Source organism: Alexandromys fortis, unplaced genomic scaffold, assembly GCF_014885135.2.
Source record: "Alexandromys fortis isolate MF-2015 unplaced genomic scaffold, M_Fortis_MF-2015_v1.1 scaffold_131, whole genome shotgun sequence".
NCBI classification, from domain to species: Eukaryota; Metazoa; Chordata; class Mammalia; order Rodentia; family Cricetidae; genus Alexandromys; species Alexandromys fortis.
The window spans coordinates 49547-68427 of NW_026068023.1; the positions used below are offsets into that span (position 1 = coordinate 49547).

The 18881-nt window shown below is 33.2% G+C and overlaps 1 protein-coding gene, 1 long non-coding RNA gene and 1 other non-coding gene across 6 annotated transcripts in view; all 3 read right to left on the minus strand.

Annotated features, from left to right (window-relative positions):
• Positions 1–18881, minus strand: part of LOC126514497 (uncharacterized) — an 85515-nt gene that overhangs the window by 12520 nt on the left and 54114 nt on the right. The window lies entirely within an intron of this gene.
• Positions 1–18881, minus strand: part of Dzip3 (DAZ interacting zinc finger protein 3) — a 76102-nt gene that overhangs the window by 10672 nt on the left and 46549 nt on the right. For all 4 annotated transcript variants that reach the window (XM_050163437.1, XM_050163434.1, XM_050163435.1 and 1 more), the window contains 12 exons: positions 17928–17960; positions 16296–16465; positions 15573–15617; positions 12963–12988; positions 12091–12256; positions 10675–10770; positions 9246–9373; positions 8871–8939; positions 5969–6065; positions 4519–4622; positions 3041–3128; positions 1637–1738 (listed from right to left, as the gene is read on the minus strand). In XM_050163437.1, the coding sequence (XP_050019394.1) occupies positions 1637–1738; positions 3041–3128; positions 4519–4622; positions 5969–6065; positions 8871–8939; positions 9246–9373; positions 10675–10770; positions 12091–12256; positions 12963–12988; positions 15573–15617; positions 16296–16465; positions 17928–17960 (1124 nt within the window). The remainder of the gene's footprint in view (positions 1–1636; positions 1739–3040; positions 3129–4518; positions 4623–5968; positions 6066–8870; positions 8940–9245; positions 9374–10674; positions 10771–12090; positions 12257–12962; positions 12989–15572; positions 15618–16295; positions 16466–17927; positions 17961–18881) is intronic.
• LOC126514518 (U6 spliceosomal RNA) lies at positions 10218–10327 on the minus strand. Its single transcript, XR_007595593.1, has one exon. It is a non-coding gene; the product is annotated as a U6 spliceosomal RNA (small nuclear RNA).

An 18881-nucleotide genomic window follows, 5' to 3' on the forward strand; every position in this document is an offset into this window, starting at 1 on the left:
ACACTTGATTCTTAATCACCAGGAAACAGACACTGTATGCCTTATAGGTAAAAAATGATATTTTGAAACAATTAAAATATAAATTTTAACTAGATACTAAATATTAATATAATCAGTAATTTATAGTTTTATTATTTAAGATAATGATGTTGTGATTATACCTAGTAAGAGTTCCTTATCTTTTAGGATATATATCAAAGTATAAATGGATGAAATTATATGATTCCCAGAGTTTGCTTTATAGTAGTCCAGGGAGAAGGAGAGGACATAAAACAAGACTGTCAACTGTTAATAATGTTGAAGCTGCATTTCAATTTTCCTTAATTTTTACATATATTTATTATGTAAAATCAAGTTACACATGAATATAACATATAAATGTAACTATATAAGAAATTATATATAAATTTCTGGTTTTTGTTAAATTTTAAAATGATGAGTAAGTGGTGGGTACTAAGTCTGTATTGAGGTCCCTTTGACAACCTCTACTGCCAATTTAACAATAACTCTCTGAGAATAATTATGGACTTTTCCCTTGTTCTGCGTCCTAGCACATCATGAAGTTAACTGCTCTTCCATTCCACCATCTTCTTGCCATATGGACCCCTCTGACACTGGCCCAAAAGATGTTCTCCTTCCCTTGTTGCTTTGTTAGATACTTCATCACAGAGACTATAAACCAAAAGCAGAACACTAGAATTCAGTAGTGGGTCTCACTAATGACTAAATCTGATCATATGGTTTATAGGATTTTGGAACTGGTTGTGGCAAGAATTTGGAAATATTTGACAAGAAAAACTCTAGAATGCTGTAAGCAGGAGCTCAATGGGTTATTTTAGTGAATGTTCAGAAGACCAGAATGCTTATAGTAATGTGAACAGCAATGGAGCACAAGAATGAAGTTTAGATGGAAATAGGGCTCTACTAAGAATTGGACAACAGCCATTTGTGTTACATTCTAGCTAATAAGTGGTCCTTGCTATACTCAATGTATAGTAATGAAGTTTACAGAGCATGAATGCCAACATCAAAAGCCACCTGCCTCTAAGTATCTTATCTTTCTTTACTTTCTATATTCAGACTTACACTAAAAATAAAAAAGTATCACCAAATAATAACTTAAAAGTTCATGGAAACTATTTCTCAGATTAAGTACTCTAGTCTCTAAAGTACACAGATCAGTACATCCAGTTAAACCTAATGGCTCTTAATAAGTGGAGTAGTGGTGAAAGGGGAAACTGCCCTACTGTCAAAAACACAGATCAGAAAAGTTAAAGAAAGTATAAGGTACAAGGAGAGGGGACTGACTCTCTAGTAAGCTTTCTAGGTAGTGCTTTAGTTATATAGTTCTAACAGAAGAGAAATGAGAATTCTGAGCATTCGTGAACTATCTCTCACAATGTATGTAAGTTCTAGAGGATGAAAACAGCACTTTTAGACTTCATATGCCTGATTAATAGGAACCTGTCTCAGTCAAACTGCATCAGCATGGATTGGCCACCAGTAGCAACTGGTATTTAAAACATGAACTTAATTCCATTTGAGTACCCACCAAATACACTGTATATTCTGTATTTTACACCTTATCACTTATCAAAATGAAGACAGAAACTTTCCAAATTGCCAGGAATCTTACCAGTATCTCAGGACTTGGTGGTGGTGGTGGAAGCTGGATTGGAGGCAAGGTACTCAAGGCAAACCCTTGTTTCACTTTATTGATTTGTTCATTGTACTGTGTCTGAGAGAGAAAAACATATTTTAGACAACCACTGACTTTAAAGAAACAGCATATAGTAGCGTTTGATTTGAATAATCCAACATAAACTAATAGCTCTCAACCCACTGGCAGAAAAAAATATAACAGTTTCTGACATAAAAATAACTCTATAGGCTTTCATGCCCACATTTAAATAGCTGTGTTTCAGGGGTTTATTGATACAATACAGTGACATAATTCAGTTGATTATTGTAACTCCCCTGTTTTTCCAATGTTTCCAGTTTCCAAATAGAAACACTGATACACAGTGAGTATAGGATCTAAAGAGTTTAATACCTATAAGAAACACAAGGGCTAATAGGAAAACAAACACATTTTAACAAAGAACCAAATATATTGTCAATGTTCATTTTTTAAAGTAAAATGAAAATGTTAGAAAAAGGTTAATTATATATTCATAATTTTATCTATCTAAAAATACTTCAGCTCTTGCTTGTTACAGTTCTATAAATGTTTTGTTCTCTTAGAGTTTGGGAGTAGAAGAGCAAGTTTACTTTGGGAAATTTTAATGTTTTCAATATTTTTTGGCATTATTCCCAGTTCTCTTTGTTCATTTTAGGAAACAATCCATAAGAACTGGATAACCTTTTTTAAATGTAAAGATTTCCATGCAAGAAATAGGTTTCTGAGGATAACATTTTGAGTACTCCTAAAAGTACTTTTAAGTACCACTAAAGACAAAGGAACAATGATCCCAGGGAGAAGTGATTAAAATCATCATTTAAAAAGTGGATAAGTCTATAGTGTTTTGAGGCAGCTCTTTGTAACTGACCATCACTGCTTCATTTATAGATGTACGTAGTATGGATGCAAAAAATAATGTTAATCAATATTACAAATAAAGATCTTAGGACTACGACTATAGTCACTAGAATAGCTTTTTCACAGTCTCAATTCAATTAAATCAGTAATTAAGGTTCCACATTATAGAAAAATTGTATAAAATGTTAATACTAAAAATGAATACTGCTCTATTTGACATTTCACTTAATTCTGTAGCTGATTGGGACATTTAATTTTGTTTGGCTTTGAAATTCTGAGAAAGCTAGGTAAGGAAAAACTTTTGAGTTATCTTTTACTGGAATTAGTATCTAAAAAGTCACACATTTGAGTCTCTAATTTATATCTAACACTAACTATATGAAAACAATTACAAACAGAGAAAATAAAGTTTGCTGAGGTTAAAAATGTTCTAAAGTTTCTCAGCTATTTGCTTTTAGTGTTAGATGTTTTTCCTGTATGTAAGTATACTTCAGCACTCACCCTCAGGTACGCAATCTTGTTTCTAACATCTGCCACAATGGCATTCCAGCTATCCACAGCAGCCTTTAATTGAAGTGATTCTAGATTGCTGATATAGAAAAGGAAACAAAGTGAAGCTTTCTTTATATATAACATTTAGGTTTCCAAAAATTTCAAAAGTGTTCTCTAGTATTTATGTCAATAATATAAAAGAAAATTATTCAATACTAGCAATTACCTCAAAGGTTAGAGAAACATGGAAAGGTTTGTTACTAAACAGAGAAACTGGCAATATATACACCCGTTTTAAGGGAAGAACAATACACAAGCTTCTAGAATACCATTTTTCTTTCCTATCTTGATAATACCAATCTATCTCCAATGGAGCAGGAAAGCACGGAATTCCAAACAGGGAAGCTATCTTAGTAGGTAAAGCAATTGCAATCTCAAGAAAGAGTCCCATCTTGGAGGAAGGTTTTGAATCATGTTCATGCTAACCCTGATATCAGAGCTAGAATTGATCTATCTAGCTCCAACGTAATCCATAAAATTAAACTGTTTCTGAGATGACAATTATAAAAACAATCACACACAGAGATACAAACAAAACTAATGAGCACTTTCCTGTGAGGAAGAATGCTATCACTGCCCTGATGAAGTGCAAAATATGTATCAGTATAGCAACTGTTTATTGGTATATGTCCTATAAATAGTTAAGACAGGAAAAACTCAGAAAGCTTTAGTGCATACAGTTTCTAGAAGAAATTTTCTGTGGATATCCAAAAGGGCTATCTATAGCAGCATCACCTCATCTACATCATGAGCCCCACAATCTACAAAAGCAAAACAAGTCAACACCAAGCTCAGACAAAAAAGAACTTCACAATACTCTAATTTGTACAATGTTCTTTCTCCTTCTGGCAAGCAAAGACTGATCACTCACAATCGTACCTTCTCAGCTTTCATATACATCAGTATTAAAAAATAATGGCAATTTTAAAAATGATGATTTTTATAAAATAATGTTTTGATCTCAGAGATAATTAACTCATTAAATTTTAAAGGTATACCCTGTAGGATTATAAATTAAGTAAAATTTCATGGGGTTCATTTTAATATCTGAAAATTAATATAGCAAAGCAATAATTGTCATTTATCATGTAACATTAGGTGTTATTACCAATTTTTTCACAAACATAATACAAAAGCACTTTAAAAATCAACATTAGTAAAAAACAATTATAAAACAGTTTTCCAATTAGAATCTATCTTGTACATATCTGGTCTGCAGGCATGCCTCTCACTGAGGAGGAAACTGCCACTGAATTCAGTACTTCTCAGAAACTCAGGAAATGAAACACAATGCATCAAGAACAAGGAAACAAACAAACCCAAGAGCTTGAAATTACTCCAATGGCTGAACACATAAGTAAAATCCATCAGCTCTGGAGATATCTGTCCCTCTCTGAGGTCATAGTGAATTAAGAAGAGAAAGTTACCTTGCTGCCATGTGAGTCACCCTGGCGAGTTGATTGAGGCACTCCTTTTCCGTCTGCTCGAGGTGCAGTAAACCAAAATCTCTACGACACTGTAAGAAGTATACCTACAGATTTTTGAAAGAGAAAGAAACTGAAGTAAGCATCTTCTTCTTAGTCATCTTAAGAAAACCAAAATTATTTTTCAGTCTTTCCCAGAAATACTGCAGTGTCCTGACAAGAAGCATCAAAAATGTTTTCTAATCCCGGCAACTCTGCAATTGAAGTTATTTTATTCAATAGTTACTGGGTCAGTAAGAACCTAAAAACATTACTTTTCAAATTTTTCCCATATACCGGACTAGTCTTGAAAACTTTAAAAGTGGTGCTTTGGTCCCAAAGATACTAACTTAATTAATAATAGGGATAGCATCTAATATGCAGCAAAGTCAGAAAATACTCAAAAGAAATCATGCTGTTTATATGTTCATGATGCAGGGCTACAGAAGTACAGAAGTCATCAGACTACAGAAAAGGCACTGTCCCAATTGTCCTTACAAAGCTTCTGGTCCAATGTGTGTCCCACAGCAGGAAGACTTACAACATCATTACTAATGTACTATCATTTTAGTCTAAAGTTTTAGCTATTAATCACTCAGTAATTACCAAAGTGAATACTCTTAGACAGCATGTTAGAAAGTGCTTCCTAAGATTAGTAATACAAGCACACAGACACTTTTAACTAAAGCTCTGAAGAACAAAGAAGAAACATGAGCCAAAAGGTAAGGCGTTTTTTTCCTTTGTGGGGGTAAGGCTGCAGGACTGGGTCCATGGTGTGCTTGGTTGGTGTCCTTGGTTGTTCTGGAATCCCAAGAACACCACCAGGGAACAGAGCCTACCAATGACAAGTGGCAAGGTTTGTAATGCTTTCTGATGTCAGCAAGCTCTTCAAATAATATGAATCTTACTATAGAGCAAGTTTCATTAGCTATAAATAAAAATTACATGTACTCTTATTTCTTCTGAGACCCTAGCTGTGGTATTATAAGCTAACTTTAACAGTATTAGATGACTTTCAAGGATTATGGAAAATAAACTGGCTTTTGACATTGGTGCTTATTATATTTATGTATTTTTAGAAGATTTGTATGGGACATAGCAGAGAATGTGGTATTACAGCAATAGTGAAATGTTATTTTTACACGTATCACTTACTGACTGACCTAGCTTCATGAGAATTAGTCTCTAACTATAAATATTTGATTTCTTGGACTCACTGAAGGAAAAAACATAAAATTAGAAATATTCAAGTACTCACATGCCAGTGAGACAAAAGGGTCTGAGGAGTTTAAAGCTGTATTTTTCTGAATGATACTAAGGTATTTTATTTCTGTTTATTCAATCCAATTTTTTCAACCTTTAATTATACTAAAGTAAACCTATCCTCCCTCTTCCATTCCCATTTTCCTTTTACCTCAGCTGTTAAGGCTCTATTAGTTTCTGCATTCAGTTTGTTTAAATATGCTTTAACTGTGCTTTCCAGATTATGTTTCTCCGTTTCCCACTGAGATCTGAAATGAATGATTGTTAAAAATTAGCAACATTACAATGACAATCCTTTCCATCATATTCAGAAGGAAGACTATAAAACTATCACACGAAGGAAATGTTTTCTTAGAAAAGTATACAAAACATAGAAAAACAAGAGAAGACATTGTTTAAAACTTATAGATATTCTTTACAACCAAAAATACAGAAGTTTTAAGGTCCTTAGTATAGAGGCTATGACTAAATTCTAAATCCATAATCTTAAAATGAATCTTACCTCCATAACCTATTAAATATAAAACCTTAGACAAAAACAATGGATTGAACTTCTGAATTCTCCTTGACCCACAATTCATTAGTTGAAATCTTCAAGCTTGTTCTGTAAGTTTCCTCCAAGATTTAAACATTCCATCTTGCAGAAAAACCACTTAAACAGTGAGGTACAAACAACTTGAAACAGCTTCAGGAAGTCCCTGAAACTGACCAGATTAACTAGGCCCCTCCTTACCAAAGTAAGTAATAAAAGCAAAGAGTCCTTCTCAGAAGAGCAGAGCCAAGCTGCAAAGTCATTCTGAGACCAACCAGCTACCTGGAAGAGGTTTAGACCAACTGAGACACCTGGAAAGGACACTAACCAACCGAGGAGATACCACAGGCTATGCAGTGTGATCCAGGTTTCCAATTTTGTGATCTGTCACCTATGCTGATGGGCCTTTGTGTTGCAGCTGTCTTTGAGACATTTCTGCTCCTATATGTAACTTCACACTCACAATCCTGTAAGAAACCCCAATAAAACTCATCTGGTTCATCAAGCTGGACTTTGGTAGTATCTGTACTTTGTCGTGGATTCCCTATCTGGGGTGAGTAGATATGTGTGCTGCATCTTCCCAGGAAAATTTTGTCACACAACAAACCCCAAAGTAAGAATTCTGGAGGAGGCAGTACTTTTTCCCTAATGAGTTGGACACAGAACTTTGGGAAGTAATATGGTCAATAAGGATGAAGCTGTTATGGATGGGAATCATACTTTATTTTAAATTATGCTTTGAGATCTCTACAGCCCTACTATGATGCTAGAGCAAAATGAGAAGATGAAAAAGACCAGCAAGGAGGCAGCAAGCCCTTATTAGATATGAAACTGGGTGTCACTCCAGCTTGGAGCCATCAGTGTCTGCTGTTACTAACTGCAGTCAATAGTGTGTAACAGTAGAGGAACATGTGAGCGAGATGCATAGTTCTCTGTATTTAGCTTCTACACATGTGAAAATGGACAAAGCTCTATCACCATGAAAAAATTCCTCTGAATGCAATTCAGAAAATATACATAAACATTCCATGTTTGATATTACATACGAAATGTTAGCTATTGTTTTTAAATTTTATTTAACAGTGCCTGCTCTTGCATGAACAACAGCAGCCATGTAAACCCTTACCCTTGTAAAAAGGAAGTCACTGAAATTAAAGTTTACTAGTTAATTAAGTACTAGGATTTCTTACCTTAGAATGAAACTGAATTCAATAGGTTGGAATATAAGAAGAGAAACATACTGTATTTGCAATTACAGACTGTGGAACCTCTGAGGATTCTTTCTCTTTTTTCCCCCATCCCTTTCGAGCTTCCTACACTGAAATCTCAGAATTACACAGCCTACAAACTAAATTTTGCCTTTAACAAGAACAACTGAAAGTGTAACTTTATAATAAACAACAGCACAGAAACCATTTTCAATGTTTTGTTAAGAGAAATACACTCAGATGCTTAAAAACTTAAAAAACTGTTGGTAGGGAACATGACATATATTTAAATATATATAACTAAGGATGGCGTTTACCAGGGAGAAAAATATCATAATATATTTAAGCAGATACATTATCTCAACACACACATTAACTATTATGGCAATAAATATTGTATAAAAATTGCCTAAAATAAAAAGTACATTCCATCAAAATAAAAAAGTTGTGCTTTAAAGACATCAGACAAATGGAAAAACAAATTACAGAACATGTAAAAATACTCAGATCAAAATTATGTACAGGGCTGGTGAAAGCTTATTGCTAGAACACTTCCCTAACATTCATGAGGCACAGCAAAAATCCTACTTGAACTAAAACATGCAAAGAACTCATAGCATTCAGAGGTAAAAAAAAATTCCACACTTTAAAATAGGCCAAAAGTCCGAATAAAAGTTCACTTAAGAAGATAAAACTTAGAGGGATTTAAAACCAGTCAGTATGTTAAACAAAAGAAGCTAGCTACAAGAAGCCACATATATAACTGCATTTATATGAGATGCTCAGAATACGCAAATTCAAATGACACAAAGTAAATTAGTGTTTATCAGAAACTAAAGGAATGAGGGGGTAACACTACATAAAAGAGCACATAGTTTGTTTTAGAGGTTACAAAAATGTTCTGAAAATAGACAGTAGTGATAGTTATGTACTTCAAAGACTGTATTAAAATCTAGTGAACCACATGTCCTAGCCAGGTGAATTTTATGCTAAATGAATTAGTGAATCTTGGTAAAACCTGCAGCGAGCAGTATTAACAGAAGAAATTCCAGTTTCTGGTGTAATCTGCTGCGAGACTGCAACACTGCTGACTGAACTGTTCTCAGTTTTCTCCAGTCAGAGTTACAATACATATACCTTCCAATTTGTCTACACCTCTTTCTATTTATACCCATTAACCCAATGCAGTTGCTGATATTACTCAATCTAATGTGCAAAAGTTATGTCTGGATAATAAATTATTGGTTATTCCAGCAAAAATGTTGTAACATGCAGTTTCAGAAAGGGAGTATCAACAAAAGGAAATGCTGTACCTTTTCATGGAAAGTTCATCTTTAAGGCTCTTAATTTCATCATCTTTAGCATGGATTTGGCGCTGTAATCTAAACATATAAAGAAGTAAGTCATAAAACATTAGAAGTTACGCATTAACACAGAAAAGCTCTAGCTGAGAAATTGACTCAGCATGTCTTATATAAATCACAAATCTTAGCCTTGAAAACAGCAAATTAACTTCTATACCTCATCCATTTGAAATGTATCTATCTTCTTATTCTGACTTCTTCAGAAAAGCACATAAGGCCTCTAATTCTTACTGTGCAGTCACACTGCCATCTAGTGGCTGCAGAGAGATTAAGACTAAAGGAGGCAAATTCAGAATTTTCACTTTTATTAAAAGTTTGACTTACTTGGACACTTTATTGATTCCAAAAGCCACTTGTTGGTTAAGAGATAAAATAATTTTTTCTTTCTTTTTGATCTGCATTTGATTTTCATGCCACCTGAATGTCACTGTTTTCAGTTGTCTTTTGTAATCCTGTTCAATGAAAAATATTGTTTCCAGCATTCAAGTCATCAAAAAGTTGAAATTGAGGTAGGTTTTAAATGAACTTTATTATAAAAACATTTGCAAATAAATCAAAACACTGCATACTCAAATTAACCAGATTAAAAGTCTATACAATGTAATGAACTTATTATATATGATTAGCATTGTCATTAAAATGGGAACGATGATGCTCACATTAAATATTTAATTTTCAGTATCAAATATTTCATGCATTTATCCACAACAAAAAAGCCTATGGTAAAAGAAGAACTTTATATTATTTTTAATAACTTATCTATTCATGCATATTTAACCGACCCTTCCTCATCCTCTTCTTCAGTTTTTTTATTCTCTTTACATTATGCTGTACCTACATGCACACTTGTTTATATATATAAATATATTCATTTATATATAAATAATTATATATATATATACATATATATTATTGACTAGGTTATACATATGAGAATGAGTATGCACTTTTTTCTGAGATTGCATGATCTCAATTAATATCATACATAGAAGTCCATCCATTTTCCTGTAGATTTTTAAAACTTCATTTTCCTTTAGTTAAATTGTATTCATATATGTGTGTATACATACTCTCACACACATATATGCATCAAATTTTCTTGTTCCTCTTTTATTGAAAATAAATTTTTTTTCACATAGTATATCCTGATTATGGCTTCCCCACCCTCTACTCTTCCCAGTTCTTCCCCACATCCCCTCCTTTTCTTGATCCACTCCCTTTCTGTAACACATTAGAAAACAGGCTTCTTAGGGGTAGTAATAAAATATAATAAAACAAAACCACATCAGAGATAGACAAAATATGGAATGCTTCACTAATTTGTGTGCCATCCTTGCACAACGGTCATGCTGACATTTTCTATGACATTCCAATTTCAGTCTATGTGCTACTGAAGCTACCATCACCCAAATTTTCATTCATCTACTGATAGAGAAGACTGACCTCAGTTCTTTGCTATAGTGAATGAACTTGCAAAAACCATGAAGAAACATGGGGTGTGCAAATATCTATGGTAGGGTATAGACTGCTCTGAGTATATGGCCAGGGGCAAGAAGGACGGGCCATACTGTAGTTCTACTTTTAGTTCTTTGAGAAAATTGACACATTGACTTCCACAATGCTTGTATTAATTTGCACCCCCACCAATAATGAATTAAGGTTCATTTCATTGAGTTCTTTAAAAAAATGTCACTGAATTTAAACATTTGAAATATTTATTACTTCCCTTAGATTTAATGACAAAAGTACTCACTTCACACTCATACTGCAATTTATAAAGCTGGTGCTGATAAGCAAGTCTTTCCTTTTCAGTTTCTTTGCAGTCTGTACTTTCCTTTCCAGATGAGCCCTTAAGCAAATGGAACAAACACATTTATTTCCTATTTAAAAAAAAACAAAACCACTAACATTTTTTTACAGGGTTTCTCCTGTATATAGTTTCCATCTATAACAATTCCCCAAAACAGTTTACTTCCTGAACAGCACTCATTAAATTAATACAACTGTACAACAGTTGTGAGTTTCGGCTACTGCTGAGTGACACTCATGAAGCTTATGTAATACTCATATTTTTATAGAAATCATATGATGAGGTACTTTCTATTTTCATTTTAAGATATTAAAAGGATTAAGTAACTTACCTATGTTTGCATATAGTAAAATGGAGGAGCCTGAATTCTAACTCAGGCAATACCAACTAGTATTCTAAATTACAGCAATGCACCAACTTATTTTAATGTTCAACTTCTCTCCTATATTATAAACAGTATTCATTAGGACCTCATTATAGCAGTTATCACACCTTGCAAGTGGCTCAATGATTTTTAAATAAGTGAATAAACATTTTCTGCAAGTATGTGACATTTTCATTCTCATTTAGATTTCTTCTGGATTACTGGACTAACATTAATGGCCCCATATGTAATAGCCAAAGTTGCATCAATTCAGTATGTGTGTGTGTGTGTGTGTGTGTGTATAAATATATATTCTAATACTACAGTCAGGGATTTATTCACATCAACTTGACCCTTGGGGAGTGGGTACCTGTGATGCATCCACATTTTAAACCAGAGAGTAGCTTACCACTAACTTCAAACATGGTATGTTTGTATATGTGTGTGTGTGTGTGTGCACGTGTGCATGCGTTTCAATCCTTCATCTGCTTTGTATAGTTAATTACACTTTTGAGCACTAATATTCTTATCATTTCAAGCAGTGGCTACTGCCAGAAAAAGAACTAGAAAAAATTGGTATACTATAAGTGCTTTTCAGTAGAAGTTTCATGGTTGTAACCAAGTTTAACTAAAAAGAAAAATAGAGTAGTTTTGATTTTTATGACATTTAATCTAGTGGGATTTAAGGTAGTTAATGTGTTGTCTCTTTCTTATTTGTTCCTTCATTCTCTTCAGAAACGACTTTTTTTTTTCTTTCAGAAATGCATTTATCAACTTTGCCCAGTAACCAAGAAATGATTTGTGAGCTCATGTGAAGTTCGGAATGTCAATGATTGTTTTTGTAATCCCCTTTGTCTTGCAATACCCCCTTTTCCTGTTTTTGTTGCTTTTCTGCTGGGCTTTTCAAAAGACAAACTGCTTAAAGAGCCTAGAGAAAACAAAATTAGTTCTTTCTACAAGGAGGACGGCAGAGCTGAGCCCTCTCCACTGCTCACCTGCTCTATCATGTCCAGAATATGCAGTTCGTCCAGGCTACAGAACTTGTCCTCAGCTGCAGAATCTTCTTGCGCATCGCTTGCATCAGTTTTTAGGTATGCACTGAGTGTGTACATATCTCCTTGTTCTGTATCCAGCTGGTCATCCTTTTCTAACGTATATGAGCTATAGTGGGGACAAAGTCAATGTGACCTTTCATAATGGTATAGTGCTTTCTTTATAGGCTACTTCCTCTCAAATTAACATTATACTGCCTTGTGAGATACTCTGTATTAGAAGGTTCATGGTCAAAGTCTTGCCAGTGCTCACACAGTTCTTTTCTCTTATGCTAACAATGGACATTAACATATATGAGATAGTATTTGTTCAAAGTATCTATTTAATGGCTCATAGTGGTGTTTCCAAGAATTGAAACATCACAGAGTTTATTTTTCAAATTACAGCTATTAACATTAGTTACTTTGGAAACAGTATTTTGAGACAGGATAGGAAGCATTTCCACATCTTCAATATTATACTGTCATCAAAATTCATACATTTACCCCAACCAAAGAAAGTATGTATATATGTCTGTCAGGAACATAAGAATAATCTATCCATTAAAGTTAAGTATTAGTCTATGTATATTAACTATTTTATTAAGCATTAAGATACTGTCTGAATGAGTTAGTGTGTTAGATGACTTCAAGTAATGTTACAGAAAAAAATAGTTATTTTTACAAAGTTAATAATAATCTAACCTTCAGTAAATACCAATTTATTAAAACAAAGAACTATTTTTCTCTTTGGAAGTTTCCAAGAAGATATCTGTGTATTATTGAAAAAGCATATTTTAAAAATACTAAGAAACTATTAAAATGCAAATACTTACCCTTGTTCTTCTTCTGAGTCCTTATCCTGAAAAGACGGCATTATCAGAATTAGTAATCTGTATCAACTACTCTAGCTCAACACAGTGATAAAACTGCAGTTAGGTGTGTTTCCAACATCTACAAAACTAAACATTTTGTAGAATTATGCTACATTCATTTCATTCAATTATGAAAGAGAAATGTGAATTCTATGAAATACATAACCACAGTATATGTGATGCAATTTTTTAAATTCCTACTTATCCTATTTTCTTTTTAAAATAATGTTTGTATCTCATTAAATTTATTTTATAATCTTGATTTTATATCATTGATTAAGATGATAGAGGTGAATACTAGACATGAGTTTATATATATGAGGAAACCATGGGACAGAGTGTCTGTAATATCCATTATTTCTACAGCAACAAAAGGATTTTTGAAAAAATACATGGAAAAAAAAATAAATCAGACAGACAATTGAAGAATCTTACACATTTACACAACAAATTGGGAATATTAATAAGGAGTATTGACTTCTACTATCTATGATACTGAGTTGCCTATATAGGTACAAGGCTGTTTTCTCACTTTTTCATACTAATTTCTTCTTATGATTTAGGAATATTGACTTCTACCTTGGTTCTAAATATCTGAACACTTGAGATGTATACCTGACATGAAAAGACCTTTAGTTGTTCATACTGAATGCATCTGACAGTTGATCGTTTCCCAAAGCCCACTTTAGCTCTTCCCATAAAAACTTTAGTTTACTCTAGCCTCTTAGTACAAATGTCTGCAATTCTCTCTATATTGTGACCACCAAATTTAAAGGGCTGGATTCATTGTCTGTCAAGTTTCTTTCTTCTTATAGTTGCCACATAAAACAAAACAAAACAACAATAACAACAACAACAAAAACCCTAGTTTTTGTTTGCTCTAAATCTGGTAGGAGATATGCCATATTTGATTGCTTTTCTTGCAGATAACTCCTGATAGGCATTTTTAGGGCTACTGTAACACTGTTAGGTCCATAAGTTATAAACAGAGAAAGTAGGTTACAATTTCTCACAGAGACTTTGTCATTACTTTGTATAACAAACAAACTTTCTTATGCTAACCATTTTCATGAGAATTCTTGATTAGATAATGAGGCTGACAGCTTTCAGGGCTTCCTGTATACACTACAAAAGATATACACTGTTGCACCAATTGTAACAATAATTGTGTAACACAAATACAACATAACTACATGCCTAGTTATTTTTAACATTTGTAAATTACTTAATGCCAAAACTAAAATATAACATAAATTTGTCTTGTAATGCCAAAATTTCATCTCAATAAAACTATCATTTTCAAAAGTAGCTCAATTTCTTTAATAAAACTAAACTGCAAAAACCCAAAACGTTAAAGAAGCAGTCATTAGATACATGCTAACTTATGTTATCTTGGAAAATATATATTACTAATGATTGCTGCTATACCTTATTAAAGAGGAACTATTAAAATTACACTTTTTTAACGTAATTTTCATAATAGCTATTGAGTAAATGTTGTAATGGCTATGATAATATGACAAAGGAACTGATATTTTACTTGGCACATTAAAATGTTATTTTATTCTTAATCTTAATATTTTACAAATTAACCTTCATTAAGCTTCATTCATCATTAAAATGTTTATATACAATGCAGCGGCTAGTAACATAAAAAGCTGATTGTAGTTAGAGAAACTATAGTCAGTTTATGATACACATAAATATTAAGATTTTCAGTATGTTCCAGATTAGAAAAAAAAGGATTTTTCTTTTAACCACAAAGTTCAAAGTTTACATGGCATAAACACTAGCCATATGCCCCATTAAAAAGTTCCCATTTTTCTTATACTTATCAAAGCAAATCAGAGATATTTTAATGACGTCTATGATCTATACAGTAACTTTTCTTTTTGGAAGCTGACAAAAGTCTGAGGACTGGATAATGTAAGATTTTTTAAAGCTTTGAGAAAAAAAAACTTTGGAATACAGTGGAGATATAACAAAAAAACCCTGCAATTAAAATAAGAAACTATTTGTTGAAGGATATTTGTACGTGGTATGAAAATGTATTACTGCGATTGGTGTACTATCTAGGCAGGAGGTACAGACGGGACAGAAGAGAAGGGTGAACTGAGGCACGCAAAGATGCCATGGAGACATAGAATGAGTCAGACACCCCGAATGGGAAAGAGGGAAAAGCCACATGGCAGAATGCAGATTAATAAAACATATGGGTTAACTGAAATTACAAGAGCTAGGGGGAACAAGTCTAAGCTAAGATCGAGCTTTCATAGTTAAATAGTAAGTCTCCATGCTATTATTTGTGAACTGTTGGCCCAAAGAAAAATCTGACTAGAGCCACCATTAAAAATGAGAGCATATTGCGGAAATTAATGAAATGAAAAGTGACTCATTTGACAGTTAACTTTATAAATAGAGATGTATATAAATTTATGTTTAAAAAGATTTTGAATAAATAGTATTGTATGTCCATCTGGAAGAATTTAAGTTCTACCTGTGACTTCATGTATTAAGATTCAGGTATTCACAATCACATCCCTCTGTTACAATGTCAATGCAGCATCTTACCTTTTTATTCTTAGTTCTTTTCTTTTTCTTTGTTTTACTTTTAACCTGATAAGAAACAAACCATTTATTTAGTATGTAAGTCAAGCTGTACAATGGATATTATCTAATGTTTCTTCTAACTACTGAAGTCTGTCTAATACTTATTTTTCTTGATTTTTATAGATCATGTTTTTCTACAATTTTATGGAAACAAGTATTATATTTGATTTAATCTCAATCTTCTACCCTTGAAAAAGAACACAGAACACATACCAAACAATAACAACAAAAAAAAAGAGAGAAAGGAACTTTTGAAAGAGTAACAATATATTCATACACATAAAAGTTTCAGCCAAAGAATCAGTATCAATACAGTAGCTGTTAAGCCATCTAGACTTTATCTAGATGATAATCTCTAATTCTGTGTTAGAGATATTGAAATATCTCAATATTCTTATTTCTTTATCTCTTCTACTCTTATTGTATCTTCTCCCTCTTTCCTCTCCCAAATGTACTTCCAGTGATAGGTAATGAAAAAAAACATATTCCCACAGCTATCACAGAGCTTGACTTTTGGTAAAACAATTACTAAAGGATGTTGTAAGTACCACCATTACTGAATGGTAGTAAGTAATGGGCAAAGAGTCATTCCAGACAGACTCTGTGTGAGCACTGTTGCCTTCAATGTTCTGAAAGTAGTACATGCAGAATAAGTTCTTTAAATTCAAATATTAAACCTTGTACCTCCAGAAGATCTTTAATAGATTCTGTTGAAGATTCACTAGGTAGTGAGGCTACATCTCTATTTAGTTCTGCTAGCTGCATTTCAGTGTTTGATTTCACATCTATACTGTATTCCATTAGAGGTGGACTCAACTCTTCTTCATCATTCTGTAACTCTTCTATATCAATACCTAAATAGTAAAGAGAAAGGTATAAAATCTAGTGGCAAAGTTTTGAAAAATTCAATCTTTTGTTATAATTATAAAAATACTTGCTAGACCAGCAAGGCAATGCAGTGGGTAAAGGCTCTTGCCATAAAGCCTGATGACCTCAGCCCGATTCCCAGAACCCACTTGGTAAAGGGAGAAAACCAATCCAAAAAGTTGTCCTTTGACTTCAACATTTGCACCATGGCGAGCATATAAACATTTAATTATTATATGAAAATTGCAATAGTTACTTACTCATAAAACATAGGCATGCATATAAGAATGGAACAAACTAATATGAATCAAATATTGATATTTAAGTAAATTCCAAGTTTTAGGTATTTTAAATTCTGCCATTGACCTTATTAAAATGCAACTAATATTATTCTATAAAATATAAATAAGACATAAAGAAAAGGAAAAACTCTATCATTTTCTTTTATTTTTCATAAAATATAAGTTCAACATATTATATGACTACTTGTTTGAATCCTTGTTCTCTCCCTCATTGTCCCAAAGATTCAGCCTTAAAACTTCCTCAGACATGGCCCAACTTTACTCTCAAACACATGGTATTGTTTTCGAAAGAAAAACTTTTATTTGAGAATGTAAATTACATTGAGAATGTAAATTTAATGTATAATTATTTATTTAAGATTTATTTGTATGTGTTCATGTGCATGACTGTGCTTGTACCCATGTGTGTGTGTCTGTGTGTGTGTGTGTGTGTGTATCCACAGAGGCAAGAAGAGAGTATGGATTCTCTTGGAGCTGGAGGTATATAGGTATATAGGTGATTATGAGCAGTCTATGGGTGATGGAAACTCAAGCGGGGTCCTCTGCAAGAGCAGCAAGTTCTCTTAACCACTGAGCAATCTCTTTAGCCCTCTAAATTTTATTATTTAAAGCCTCTGAATGGAAATTACTAAACCAGGCAGGGAGTCATGTGTTACAGTCCCAGATATCCAGATACTTATGAATACAGGAAGAAGGTTTGAACATAGCTTGGACAACACTGCTTATAAGAACAACAACAAAAGCAAAACAAAAACTAGCTTTAAAAAAAGGAAGTGAAAACTAGCAATTCACCACCTGTCCCTGCAATACACAACTACAGACAATGGCTTATTAAGACAATAAAGCTACATAAAGCAGCACAGTTAAGCAAGTAGAACAAACAGACAGGCATTTCTGCCTGCTTAAGTCATGAGTATAAAAATCTTGAGCCTCATCTTTGAGTAAGACGTGTGGAAAGCACTAAAGTCAAATTTGAGTAAGGCAGACTAGGATCAGCTGACCAACAGTATAATCATATAATTCTTATGTAAGCTTTTGGGTAATGTACAGTTTAGTATATAGTTTATCTAAATACATGCCAAAACCATATTTATGTCTTATGAGTAAAAAAAGGTCATTTATGCATTTTGGGTTTAAATGTACTTACGTTGAGTGCCTGTTATTGACTGTAGAGCAATTCCTATGACAAACAGAGAAAAAAAATAATTAGGAATGTGATTGCAAGCACAACCGACCAGTATCTGAACAGGATTAAGAAATGCCAGAAATCCCTTATAGAGAATTCATCTGTTCCATAACCACCTAGAAAAGAAGCAGCACTGCTCACTAATGCAGTTTAGATAGGTACAATCTGACTATCATATAATAGCTATAAATCCAGGATTTAAAAACAGAAGTAAAACAAAAACCAAAAAAGACAGTTCATAATAGTTAAAACCTGGAGCATCAACAAACAACTGTTTTTTTTTTTTTTAGATACAATTCCATTGTTTTCCCATTCCATGTCTCCTCTCCTACCGATTTCCCCTGCTTCCTCCTTTCTGAAATCATGGACTTTTTCTTTAGTAGTTATTGTTACATATGCTTACATATAAATACGATCTATTCAATCCACTTAATGTTACTGGCATATGATTTTAGGTACTGGATAACCAATTAGGGAACTCATTTCTGAGGGACACTATTTCTCCTACTCTCAGCAATACCTTAGTTGCACATAGTTCTTTGCACAATCTCTGGGTCCCTCCAGAGATTTTCTCCTTCCATATTGGTGTATCTACTGGAGTTGTACTTCTCATTTCTGGATCAAGCAGTTATATTGTTAAGGTGTCATGGGTGATGCTTCCCTGTCATTTCTAAAAAGCACAATTTCACAGCTGTTTTCCTGATCCTCTGGTTCTTCCAATCTTTCTGCACCCTCTTCTGGAGTGTTCCCTGAGCCCTAGGTGCAGGGGTTGTGTTGTTGCAGGTGTACACCCATCATCACTTAAACAAACATTTTACAAGCAGCAATTCTTATTATTAGTCTAAAGACTGTGAAGGAATTCATGAAATGTACAGCATGTTCCTACTGAAAGTTTGAGTCTTCTAAGCCATACAA